This window comes from Sorex fumeus, unplaced genomic scaffold (assembly GCF_029834395.1).
Source record: "Sorex fumeus unplaced genomic scaffold, SorFum_2.1 ptg000015l, whole genome shotgun sequence".
NCBI classification, from domain to species: Eukaryota; Metazoa; Chordata; class Mammalia; order Eulipotyphla; family Soricidae; genus Sorex; species Sorex fumeus.
The window spans coordinates 18,464,544-18,478,579 of NW_026606072.1; the positions used below are offsets into that span (position 1 = coordinate 18,464,544).

General features: G+C 41.8%; 1 protein-coding gene across 2 annotated transcripts in view; it reads left to right on the plus strand.

Annotated features, from left to right (window-relative positions):
* The first annotated feature begins 1,463 nt into the window (after nt 1-1,463).
* Nucleotides 1,464-14,036, plus strand: part of SLC38A9 (solute carrier family 38 member 9) — a 69,741-nt gene continuing 57,168 nt past the window's right edge. Inside the window, exons 1-2 of one of the 2 annotated variants that reach the window (XM_056112080.1) lie at nt 1,464-1,523; nt 4,767-4,913. In XM_056112080.1, coding sequence (XP_055968055.1) covers nt 4,801-4,913 — 113 coding nt within the window. In that variant the 5' untranslated portion in view covers nt 1,464-1,523; nt 4,767-4,800. Of the gene's footprint in view, nt 1,524-4,766; nt 4,914-14,036 lie in introns of those variants that run through there. The other variant, XM_056112081.1, reaches the window with a different exon arrangement.

The window sequence follows — 14,036 nt, forward strand, 5'->3', positions numbered from 1 at the left end:
GATTGTTCTACCTAGGTCCTGGTGGGAGCTGCTAGTTACTGTCACTGTTCTCCCGTTATTCATCGATTTGCTCCAGCAGGCCCAGTAACATCTCCATTGTGACAATTGTTACTGTGTCTGGCATATCGAATACATCACGGGTGGCTTGCCGGGCTCTGCCGTGCAGGCGAGATACTCTCGGTAGCTTGCCGGGCTCTCTGAGAGGGGCGGAGGAATTGAACTTGGGTCGGCCATGTTGGCTGCATGCAAAGCAAATGCCCTACCGCTGTGCTAAAACCCAACTATGAATAATTTTGTAACTCATGATGCTTTAATAAAATAGAATTTGGGGGGAAAAACACTAATAGAGGCAAAGTAGTTGGCAGTATTTAAGCACACAGGATTTAGAATAGAATCTCAGTCTGGTTCTTCTACCACTAAATAAATAGTTACTTGGCCTTGGGTAGCACTGTAGCACTGTCCTCCCATTGTTCATCGATTTGCTCGAGCAGGCCCAGTAACATCTCCATTGTGAGACTTGTTATTACTGTGTTTGGTATATCGAATATGTCCCAGGTAGCTTGCCAGGCTTTGGGTAAGTCGCTTAAATTACCTAGGACTGTTCCTTTCCTGTAAAATAGGGATAATACACACTTCTAAGTTCATGGCACACACTTAAAGAGATACATGTAAAGTGTTTGGCACTACTACTCAAATTTGGATTCTTCTCACCTCCACCATCCCCCACACATCAAACTCATACAATAAAGTGCTGAGTTATTTTTTATAACAAGCACACTAATTTTTCTTAATTCTTATGCTCATTTGGATTTGCTGTGGAAGGAACTGCGCTGGGGAGGGGGGTGTTAAGTTCTTTCCAATGTTCCTTTTTTTGGGACTAATTTATCAATTTTTGAAAAAACAAAGTCAACGGTCTAGGAAGAAAGAGTATCAAGCCAACAATTCCTCCCCAAACCAGCTCCCCCTAATTCCTGTGGGGTTAAAAGCATGTGAAGAGGAAACTCTGGTACCGCAGCTGGATGGCCTGAGCAGAGAAAAAGATTAATGGGAGGTCAGTCACACTGACCATCCACACCGGATGGAAAAGTCACATCAACCCTTCCGCGTGTGTCCCCTGGTTTATAAGGGCCGCGGGTGTTAACGTTTCTTTCCTTTAAGAGGCCTTAGAGCTCAGGACGTGGAACCACAGAAGGAGGACGCGCAGCTCTTGGGGGGACCCGGGGAGGGACGGCCCTTGCTCCAGAGGCCGGCCGGGCGGGGGTGGGTCCTGAGCTCCGCGGCGACGGGCGGCTGGGCTGCCGCGGCGCCCTCCGGGAGTTGTAGTCCTGGCCGGCGGGAGTTTTGAGAGCTGTGCCGGGCTGACAGCTCACAGAACTTCATCCCCCGCCAGCCCCCGCGGCCCGGGTCGTTGCCTTTTCCTGTTTAGGGCATCACCAGTGCTGCTGCTGCTGCAATTGAGAGGATTCGGGAAGGGGTTCCGCCTTCCGCCCGGTTCTCCGAGATCGAGCATTTAGCCTGGACAGGTAGAGCACGTTTTCCTGATCTTGCAGATTCCCCGCTCCCGAGGAGCGCAGGACACGGGGGACGCGACGGGAATGACTGAGCCCAGAGTGCGGACGACTGGCACCGGAGTTCTTTGGCGGAAATGCTTCTTAGGGGAGCGATTGGGCCAAAGTTGGGGGTTCCAGGAGGGGCGGCTCCAGAGGTGACGCGCGCGTCCCTTGTCGCGGTCAGATGCGAAAAAATCCGGGGCGCCTGCCGGGATTGGGAGAGTGGCTGGCGCCCTGGGTTGGGTGATGGTCGTTGAGCACTTGCAGAACTGGAATTGCTGGAGAGGGAGCGCTTCGAACTAGCCAGTTCCGGTAACAGGGGGTTAGAGGGGAGAAGGAAGGGAGAGGAAAACCCTTCGAGCCTGGACCACGACAGCGAGACCGAGGCAGGTCTGTCCTTGCCACATCTCCCTTCGCGTCCGCCCCCCTCCCCCCTTGGGTTGTGAGAGCGAGGATCATGCTCGCAGGTGGCCTCCAACCTCTTACCTGGAATCAGCTAGTCCGACTTCACAGGTTAGGAATCCGACTGGACACAGGCTCCAACTGAGTGAAAACTAAATTTCGTTACTGCCAAGCAATACCTTCAGCCATTGCCGACATCAGTAGATAATTTTAACTTGCATCCCCTCCTTTTTTTCTTCTCTTTGTACTTTTTTGTATGTAATAAGGGCTATGTTCAGGGTTAGGGGGTCAGGAACCACTCCCACCAGATCTTACGTTGCATGTGATCAAATGCTGGGCCTTGCACATACTAGGCATGTCCTTAGCCATTTGAGCTGTCTCCTCCCGGCTCCTTCCTTCCTTCCTTCCTTCCTTCCTTCCTTCCTTCCTTCCTTCCTTCCTTCCTTCCTTCCTTCCTTCCTTCCTCCTTCCCTCCCTCCCTCCCTTCCTTCTTTCTTTCCTTCCTTTTTCTCTCCCTTCTTCCCTTACTCTCTTTCTTTCTCCTTTCCTTTCTTCCTTCCTGTTCAGGATTAACAGGTAACCACTGAAGGGAAACTTAAAGTTTAAAAAAAAAAAAGAACAACAGCTTTTCAGTAGGCCCTTTTGTTAGCCTCAGAAAAATTTCCCTGCCTTCAAAACAACTACAGATGACTTTACATGAAAATAAGGAGTGAATGTCAAACTAAGATATCCACAGCCAGGGAAAGGTTGAGAAGCATTGAACTTGCTGTGTGGCTGCAATGTGCTGCCTGGGTCACGGTTCACATTCAGCGCTAACCCTCAGGGTGTCTCAGCTTCCCCTGCTGGACCTGCAGAAATTACAGAGCAGAATGTGGGCACTCAGCCTCACATGCACACCTGAGTCTAACAAGGTTCTATTTATTATGTGTTTGTGTTGCCCTGTGAGGCTGCTTCATGCCTGGGCTTAACACGTTTCGACTGGAAGAAGTTAGTGTTTCGTTTCTTCAGGGCAGACTTATTTAGGAAAAAGACAACACTTGACTCTGTCACCCCTCAGCTGCCTGTAATGCTTTTCTTTTAGTTGGGGCCACACCCAGCAGTGCTGAGGGGACCTGGGGGGCGCCACTCAGTGATACTCAGCCCTGCAGTGCAGGCCAGATGATGCTCAGATGAGTGCTTCTGTGCCCAAGCAGTGCCAGAGGTCACCAGTAGACTCAGGGGTCAGGGAATAAGTTCATGTGCAGGACCCAAGTGAAAACCCTGGCACCATTTGCCCTGCTCACCAAAGGATGTAGTGCTCAAACCCCCTGGGCACCATCAGATCCAGAGCACTGGAGATGCCAGGGCTTCATGTGTGCTTCCAAACAATGAACTGCCTGGGTGTCACTAGAAACTCAGGGGCTCCAGACTGCGGCTAAGGAGATCCGCCCCCCCCCCCCCCCACCAACACCCCAAATGTAGATTTCCTTCATTAAAACTACCACTTTGTGTTTCTTACAACTTTGTAACTAAGTTTTCTTACTAATTCAACCTCCCTCTTATATCTGACTCCTAGGATTAGGGAAAAACAGAAAGTCTTTTACCCTTAAGCCTTAAAATCTTTGTTTTTCTACTTGGAAATGCTCAGTGGACCACCCCCAAGCAGAGGGTCAAACCTAAGATTCCCACAGACTTTGTTCAGACCTCTGAGCAATCTCCCAAGCCCTGTTTGGACTCTGCAATTTTAGGTTAGAAAGGCAAGAAGCAAAAGGGAAAAAAAAAAAAAAAGACAGGAGGAGGAGGAGGGACTAGAGAGGTATAGAAAAAAAATAGGAGTCCTTAGTGAACCTAGTATAAAGGAAAGTGAACCCTTCTGGCAAAAGTTTGCAATTGGACAAGTAAGTTAAAGCTTGAGAAATGACTGTTTCTTATTTGGTTTATCAGTGTTTTTGGTTTTCGAATAAGAACAGTCATTATCAATTCTATGCATTCTGCTTTTCCTCTTTCAAGTTTTCTTCTTTTTCTTTCTTGTGTTTTCTATGTAGATTTTTTTCTTTATCATTCTCTGTTCCCTCATACTAAATTTTAATCTGTACACTGTTCTCTGTTGTGTTAGTAGTTGCCTTAAAATCAGAATCTGCATCACATCATAGTTAATTTGATTTGGACAATGCAAGGGCCTTGAATATTTTAATTCTAATAACTTCACTTGACTTTTTTCCACAACCTTTTTACTTATTAGCACTTTGGGATAATGATAGAATGATATAATAAAACAAAATGATAAGTAGGAAATAATGGTGTTTCCTGGTAAGTTTGTTTCATATTAGGGTACTGTTTTCTCTAATCCACATGGTTTTAGAAGGAAAGAAACATTTATTAAATCAGAGGTTCCCAAACTTACTTTATTTGCCTCTGCTTTTTCAGAGTAAAAAAGAGAACATCACTTAGCACTCCCCTGGTACGTGCAAATAGAACGGTGGTACCTGCTATTTGCACCTGAATCTACCATCCACACCCATCACTACTTCCAGGGGCCCATGTCATTTACTTAGGCAAACAGTAACCTAAATGTACTTTATTTGTGATTACAGTCAAGTTAATATCATATCCACCAACCCAAATTTATATCCATCAGCCTATATTTAGTTTCTCTCTCCTCAGTCAGTAACTGCATTTATGCAGTGCTTTATTAAAATACATTCTTTGGGATCAGGAGATAGCAGAGGGGTCACCAAATTCCCAGGGTTTCAATTTCTTATGCAAACAAATGTATTAATTTTAATAGTAAAATGATTTTTAATTGAGCTTTGCATTTTTTTTCTGATTACATAGGACTGGATTCTTCAGAGTTTAAAATCTGAGAAAAATGGCAAATACAGATAGTGATTCTAGTCATCTCCTCATCTCTGAGGTAGATCAAGAAGTAAATACCGGACCAATGAATATCCAGTTTGACTCATCAGATATAAGATCTAAAAGGTAAATGCTTAAAATAAAATAATTATTTTATAAGTTGGGTTTTAAACTACTAAAATACAAATAGTTGCAACTCATACATACCTTCGATTATAAAACTTTTATTAGAGCTATGTGTCTCTGTTCGGGAAAGAACAAATGTGGGTACTATTTTGGCATTTAAACTTCTTTTTTTAACATGAAACACAGTATCTAATTTGGGAGGGTTTAGAGTAAGTTTTACAAAGTAAGATTCGTTCATAGAATTCATTTAATCATTGTATACAGTTGGCTGCTTTGTTTAAGGCAGTATGCCAGGTGCTAAGTTCTAGTAGGTAGTTTAAGATAGTACTTTAAATCTAAAATTCTTTCCATTGTATACTTGAAAAACCCAGGAAACCCATTAAAATTATTGTCAATTGTATGAAAATTTAGTCAAGAGACTACTTACAAAATAGCCAGAAATAATATTTTGATGAGAATATGATCGAAGAAAAGATAAATCCATAGGAATACCTTTAGAATGTGCAAAATCTATTTAAAAAAACTATAAAATGCGATTCATTGACCTAAAATAAAAATTAAAGTATTTCTTCAAATTTGAGATGTTGATTCTAAGTTGCATTATTTTGTTTATATGTATATGTTTATAGTCTTATGATAAACTGCTGTCAGAACCACTGCTTTAGGACTCTTTAAGGCTCAGAAAAATCACTTTAGGGCTCAGAAAAAAAATTCTGCATTTACTGAAGAACTCTTGACCTTGCTATTTTGCTATTTTTGTCATGTCTCTTGAACAGTTATAAAAATGGAAATAGCTGGGCAGCAGTACAGCAGGTAGGGCATTTGCCTGGCACATGGCTGACCTGGGTTCAATCCTTGGCACCCCATATGGTCCGCCAGGCCTGCAAGGAATAATTCCTGAATACCACTGGGTGTGACCCCAAAACAAAAAGAAACAGAAAAATGGAAATAGTGGACAAAGATATGGTACAGCAGGTAGGACTCTTGCCTTGCACTGTGGCTGACTCAGTTCAATTTCTAGCACTCTACAAGGTCTCCTAAGCCCTGCCAAGAGTGACCCTGAGCACAGAACTAGGAGTAAGCCCTGTACATCACCCGGTGTGATCCCAAAACAACAGCAATGGAAATAGAGTCCCTGGGATGGCTTAAAGAGCTAGCACACGTGCTTTATATGCAGGGGTCCTGCATTGTGCCCCACACTGCCTGCTCTCCTGTGGCCCTTGGTGATTCCTAGCACTCAGCCACAGCTGCACCATGTTGCCAGGCTGACCACTGAAGCCTCAGGCATTCATAGCCAAACTGAGTATCTCTGGGACCACGCCCAGGCCCTGTCTACACTGCTCGGGAGTCACCCCCTCCCATTCCATTTTTATTTTAAAAAAGAAAATATATCACTAGTATTTCACATTTAATTCTTTCAAATAATTTCTTTCCATTTTTCTTAAGTATATGATTTACAATAGAATTAGTGTTCGTGCTCTTGGCATACAAAGTTACTGCACCATCAGCAAAGCACCCAAAACCTCTACCTCCTCTGATCTTGGTCCTTTGTGGTCTGAGTTGTTTTTTGACTTGGAGTCATCAAGAGTGATATTTTGGAAGCCAGGGGCAAGGCTTAGTGAACTGCAGCTCACGATTTGCATGCTGGAGCCCCCGGTTCAATCCCGGGCTCTGCATGGTCTTCTGAGCACACTAGAAGCCATCCCTCTGCACTGACCTGGAGTACCCTTAAAGTACTGTCCAGTGTAGCCCAAATGAATAAACTGGTGATTTTTTTTGCCTCACAAAAATCAAAATTGTCATTTGTACCTTTAAAGGCACTCATAATGTATTCTCTCTCTCTCTCTCTCTCTCTCTCTCTTTCTCATTCTCATATATATATATATATATATATATATATATATATATATATAGTGGTGCCAGGAGCCCCACACATACCAGAAATATATTCTGCTGTGGTACCATATCCAGCCTCTGATAATGGATCCTTCCTTCCTTCCTTCCTTCCTTCCTTCCTTCCTTCCTCCCTCCCTCCCTCCCTCCCTCCCTCCCTCCCTCCCTCCCTCCCTCCCTCCCTCCCTTCCTTCCTTCCTTCCTTCCTTCCTTCCTTCCCTGTGAGACACACAGTTACAAAGCTGTTCATGATTGGGTTTCAGCCATACAATGATCCAACACCATTTACTCATCCCACCACCAGTGACCCCAGTTTCCCTCATGCCCCCCCCACACCCCCATCCCCCAGCCTACGTTTATGGTACTCTCTCTCTCTCTTTCCCGCCCTCCTTCCCCCCCCCCCACACACACTCTCTTAGGCATTATGGTTTATGGTTTCTAATACAGATACTGAGAGGTTATCGTGTTTGTTCCTTTACCTACTTAAAGACACAGTTTTTAAACAGAGTGATCATTTCCGACTCTCTTTCATAATGGTTCCTTTTCTATCCCAATTGCCTTCTCCCCCAGTACTTGAGGCAGGCTTTCAACTGTACGCTAATCCTCCTTGTCCTTGTTTCTACTGTCCTTGGAGATTAGTCTCATGTTTTATTATATTCCATAAATGAGTGTGATCATTCTATGTCTGTTCTTCTCCTTGGATCATCTCTTGAAAGAGTTTTTGTCCAAATCACTGATGCTTTGTTTTGATGCTTGCACTTTCTTGATCTTACCAGAAGGTGTCACAGACGATGTCCTAGATATTCCTTAAATGGTACTTAAGTAGTTTGATGATTGAAATGGCCAAGGATGGCAGTTGCCTGTCTTCCCCTGGAAATAACTGCTGTCCTGACTGCCACCAGGCTGACAGCGATGAGTTGATTATGACACAAGTCCTTTCAGAAATGTTTAAGTGCTAGAATCAGTAAAGTATGTACAGAAAAGGCATATTCTTTAGCCTGTGGGAAGACTCTAAAGTAAAATGTCTTAACTCTTTATATTTAAATCCATAACTTTAATATTATCCCCTCAGTCCCACAAAAAAAAACTATGCTCACAGTTCCAAAGCTTGTTAACACCTAGAAGTTTCACGTTTAAGATTATGCTCACAATGTTTAATAATGTTTTTAGAAAATTGCTTAATGCAGCATTTTTATAGTTGCAAGATTGAAAACAAAATGTCTTTTCTTATAGGACTGGATAAATATATTTTGGCAGATTCATAAAATGGAATGTTTTCTGCCATTAAAAAGAAAGATGTGACATGGGGCCAGAGAGCTAGTACGACGGGTAGGGCTCTTGCCTTGCACACATTTGACCTGGCCAGGTTCTATCCTCCACACTCCATAGTGTACTCCAACCCTGGCAGGGGTGATCCCCAAGCACAGAGTCAGGAGTAAGCCCTGAGCACTGTTGGGTGTGGTCCAAAACATAGAAGTAACAAAAGAAGTTAGTTTAGGGGCTGGAGCGATAGCACAGCGGGTAAGTTGTTTGCCTTTCACGTTCAACCCGGGTTCAATTCCCAGCACCCTATATGGTCCCCCAAGCACCGCCAGGAGTACTTTCTGGATGCATGAGCCAGGAGTAACCCCTGTGCATTGCTGGGCATGACCCAAAAAGCAAAAAAAAAAAAAAAGTTACTTTATTTTAATACCAAATTGGAATAAGTTTCCAACATTTATTAAGTGAAAAGTCAAGAGCAGAACATAGATCATACTGCTGTTTTGATAGAAATGAATTGGTAAATTATGAGATATGTGTAAGTGAAGCTGGAGGAATAAATAGAAAATTCTAAGAATGGGTAGTTGCCTTCAGATATAAAATGTGTTTAAGTAGAAATATAGCAGGTACTTTGAGTACTGAACAAATACTCAGTAATCCCATTTATTCCTTGCCACAGAGTCTTGTTTTGTTAAGGATTGAAATGGGTTCCAATCCAGGAAATGAAGAAATATTGATTTAAAGCTAATCTTGATAATCCTCTTTCTACTATCCAGGTAGTTAATATTTTTAATCTTTATTGCAGCTGGTAGTGACAAGTAAAATTTTTACAAGAGAAATTGATCATTCCACATAGTAGTCATCATAGGAAATTATGAATCTTGTCATTTTCATTTCATTTTGTAGTATCTGTGAATATAAGAACTAATGATTGTTGACTGAATGCTTAGAATTGTCTTGAAACCTCTAAGTTCTATGATAAATAATTAACCACTGTGACAGTAAAACAGGTCATTAAAATTAATTCCATTGCAATAAATTGTCAGTAGTTCAGTTCACTGGAAATTTGTTAATGGTGTTGATTAAAAGGATGTATTTTCTTAATGAAACTTGTCAAAGTGAGAGAGGATCAGCTATTCACAAACATGAGATAACTACTTAGATAAGCATGTTTTAAGGAAGGCAAGCCTTTATAGGGAATTAGCAGTATTGGATACTAATTTGCTTATGAAATAGCCTATTTCGGAAAAGAGAATAAGTGTTTATTATTAAATAAGAGAAATGTTGAGTATCAAAAAAATTTTATTTTATATTCTCTATACATTGCCATATATATAAAGAAGATTCATCTTAGACAACTGTTTCCTGAATTTCAGTTATTTGAGTCATATTGTGACTTTGTTTTTATGCCATTACGAGCTGGGTAATATCATAATTTCATGTGCATATTGTAAAATTTTATTATTATTTAAAATTAGGGTTAATTTAGCCTTTGCCTATTTCTGAAATGATGGATTAGAAGCAGTATTTATACTTTTTTCAAATATGAATTGTAAAAGATAACAAGTAATTAAAATAGCACTTATCCTTGTGCATCCTCAGATCATCTTATATATCGTCACACTTTGGGTGGTATCTTTGTTCAATGTCAGTACAGAAAGCAACATTTGATCTTTTTAGATTATTTAGCCTCTTTGGCTTGTGGTTGATTCTATCTCTTCCACTAGGTGGCAGTCAAAATCATGTCTCAGTTCAGCTGTAACAATTTTATTAACTTTGGCCAAAGTGCCAGATCTTTTTTTTTCTTTTTGGGTCACACCCGGTGATGCATAGGGGTTACTCCTGGCTCATGCACTCGGGAATTACTCCTGGCGGTGCTCGGGGGACTATATGGGATGCTGAGAATCAAACCACTGTGCTATCGTTCCAGCCTCAGTGCCAGATCTTTTTATCATTTCAGTGGAACTGTGTTCTAATTAGACTCAGGTGGAGAAATGATCTTGCAATTGTTAAGAAAAGTCACGTGTTATAATCATTTGAATCATCTGAGCTTCTACAAAATACACAACTCACTTTTGCCTTTGCAGGCTTTTCCTCTTCCTGGTTTTTGCCTGTTTGAGGTAGAGTAAGGAATGTGGGTGGAGGGACAGAAAGTTTAGAAATCTCCAGTGCTGGTTGTGGTATATTCCATTAGAAATTACTCTAAGAGATGGTTTCCCTGTTTTTCTTAGGCTTCTGTAACCAAAGATAGAACTGATATTCAGAATTGCTTCATCCTTTGCTGCTAATCTGTGATTGTGCTCCTTTGGAGATGATCATCCAGCTATTCTAAAACCAGATTATGAAGTGGTTTAATTTGGGAGTGCTTAACTTCTTTTTTCAGTTTTCCTCTACTTCTGTTTCATCCTGCCCTTTTCCCACTTTCTAGTGCTTCCCTGCCCCTTTCTGTAGGCCAGTTCCCTAGGGTAGGAATTCTCTTAGGAATTCCCTTTAGACAATATTTTGTAAGCCATGCTTGTTTTGGCCCCCTTTTTCCAGTCTTTATCTGTTCTATTTTTGCAGTGTTCTGTTGTCTGTTTGCTGTGCTAACATAAAAAACAATCTGACCTACCCTATATTGATCAATGACTTTAGTATTTTATTCATTTACACATTTTTCTTTGGCGGGAGACCTTCCAGGTGATGCTCAGTGAGTTTAGGGCACCCCAACGGTACTCAAGGAACTGCCAACTGCCCAGAGGTTTAGTGCCAGGATCTGAGGAAAGCTATGAGGCTTATCAGGGCCTCCCCGGCAGTGCTTGGTGCTCCAGGGTGGCTGTTTGCATTTTAATGTGGATGTCTAATTAACTTCTAGTCCTGGAAACTGAAAAATTTAATCCAAAGGTTAACTTTCTCCAATTGAGGTGAATATAGCTCAGAGGTAGAATACATGCCTTGCACAGGTTGTGGCCCAAGCTTGACACTGGCACACATAGGTGCAAAATTCCAACTTTTAAAAATTGATAACACTTCCAGTGCTCTAGTAATCCAGTGGGTTATTCCAATATAGGCAGCATTCCAGGTGCCCTTCAAACATACTATAGTATGCTGTGTATATCCCCTGTCATCTAGCCTATTGAGAGTCTCTATCTCTGATTTTTCTCTTATTTTTTTGGATTTATTTATTTTTTTGAGTAGTCCTTAAAAAGTTAGTCCTGCATAACTTCTCATGATTTCTTGTTCTAAGATTTCTTCTTACAATCTATTTTTTAAATATAAAAGATGATTTCTAAAGTTTTAAGTATTAGAAGATAAATGAATGCCTTAACATTTCAAGTTAGGAAATGAATTTTCTGTTAAATAGGGAGCCTGATATTTTGCAAGAACATCAGAACATCGTAGTTCCTTCTTTTTATCTTCAGTAATTTATAATTTATAAGGTTTGTTTGCTACTTCCATTAAGCTGATTTCTTTTTCTTTTGCCATATCCGTACCTTTTTTTTTTAATCCCAATGTTGGCTTTATTTATATTTTTCAATACCTCTGCTTACTCTTATTGGGTTGGGTCACACCCAAAGGTGCTTGGGAGGCTGCTTCTAACTCAGGGCTAGAGGAACTCTGTGTTGCTGGGGATGGAGCCTGGGTCTCTCCTATATGGTACACTCTAAACCCTTGAGCTGTCTCCCTAGCTTCCACCTCTGCTAACTTTTTACTTTACCATTTTACTTACCTTTACTTCATATGTAGAATACCTTCTAATCATTTATTCTTCCTCTGGGTTTTTGGGGTTTTTTTGGCTTTTGTGAGTCACACCCCGCAATTCTCAGGGGTTCCTTCTGGCTCTGCACTCGCACTCAGGAATTACTCCTGGCCATGCTGGGGACCATATGGGATGCTGAGGATTGAACCTGGGTTGGCCGCATGCAAGGCAAATGCCCTACTCACTGCACTATCACTCTAGCCCACTTCTAATCATTTCTTGAATCTTAGTTTTTATACATTATAAACTAACACCATCTTCTGTCTACCCTCGTTTGTAGCTATACTGAGCACTTATATATTTAAAATGCATATTGTTATGTTTTATTCATTTTACAATTTTTGTTATAATTACTCTTCTGTGCAGATAGGTATTTTCATTACTTGTATTCTTTTGGTTTTCATCAGGGTATACTTAGTCTGTGTTATTAAGGCTAGAAATTTTAACCTTAAGATATGTAAATGAAGCCCTATGGGAAAAAAAGCATATAGTATTAGATTAATTTCATGTAAGATGTCTAGATCAGGGAAGGTCAAGAGAAACATAATGTAGGTCCATGATTTCCAGGAGCAAGAGAGAGGGAAGAATAGAATCTAGGGTTTTTTTTTGGGGGGGGGGCTAATGAAAATGTTCCAAAACTTCCAAAATTGATGATATGCTTATTTTTCATTCGGAAAAGTACTGACAGCCCATCCTGAGCCAGCATAACCAAGAACCTTGTGATGAATCATCCCCGTAAGGGACGCTGCTGTAGGGTCGGGCTGAGCCCCGTGAGGAGCAGAATGGAGCCATTTGTAGCACTCATGGCTAGGTGCTTTCGGAGAGTAGGTGCTGTGTGAGGACTTTTGTCATAATAGTTGTTTTGGCAGAGCTTAAGGTTTATCTATGTGGTTTCTGTTTTATTTTTAATAAAGTTGAGGTCAGTTTTCTAAGGGATTAAGCCATCTGGTAACAAACATTTCTAAAAGTAAAACTATTGCAGTGTTCCCTGACATAGAACTGGTTAGGCAGGACCTGTTCCCACTACCCGAGGTCTCTGCCCTTCGGGAAGGTAAGAGGAGTCCCTCCTGGTTCTAGGTCCCTAAGAAAGCTTTCTGTGGTCTAGGGCAGAGGTTAGAAATATTTTTCTGTAAATTTTTTTTGCCAGGTAGTAAATATTTTAGACTTTTAGCAAATGGACTCAACTTTGCCATTGTGAGGTGAAAACAGCCATAGGTTTCCCCACCAGGAGTGATCTGTGGGTGCAGATCCAGGAGTAAGCCCTGAGTGCCACTGGGTGTGCCCCGCAAACCTCCCTCCCTTAGCTCCCCCCACCAAAAAAAATCCCTGTATTTATGAAAGCAGCCCCGGGACCAGATTTGTTCTATCTGGCCATCATCTGCAGGCTACTGGTCTACAAGACAGGGCTCTAGGAACCCAGGTTTAAGCTGCTGTTGGGCGTGGTCCTTGCTATTGCTATGACTCCTCAGGAGACTGCTTGCCTCATTCTGGAAGATGCAGGACTGGAGAGATAGTATAGATGGAAGCCACTTGCCTTTCACACAGCCAATACAGATTCGATTCTGGGCACTGCCTGAATACAGAGCCAGGGATAAGCCTTGAGGCACTGTCAGGTGTGGTCCAAGCACCCACCTACCACCACCACCAAACGAAAGTAAGGACCAGTACCTTAATTAAGCTCTATTTCTACATCTAATAAAAATATTCTCACTAAAATGACCCTTTACGGACAACAAAACAGCAAAACAAACCAAAACCTCTAGTTCCTCCCAGAACCTCATGTCCTTTGCCAAAGGTCCTTTGCCAAGATCATCCCGGATCTTAACCGTCATAAATTTTAGAGATAGTCTGAGGCTAAGAGTTATGTGCAGGGTGCAAGGGTACAAGAATGCGATGTCAAGGAATAATAATGTTTTGCAATTTAAAAAATGTCCTTAAGAATCGTTGAAATGTGCCCCCACAAAAAGTGATTATTAGAAGCATATTTTTTTGTATTGAGAATTCTTCCTGAAAACATTCTTGGCTGGGAATGTGGCTTGTATCCTCCCCACTCCCTGGAGCACATCCTCGCATAGTTCAGTTCCCGGCACCATGCACGAGAAAGAAAAAACCCTCTTGGGGCAGGCAGGGCCTCTAGCCGGCAGTGTTGTCTAACTAGAATCACCTTCTCTGTTGGACGCCTCTTTATCATAGCAGAACTGTTCTTATCCTTTCAGAGCAGTAGCATTGGC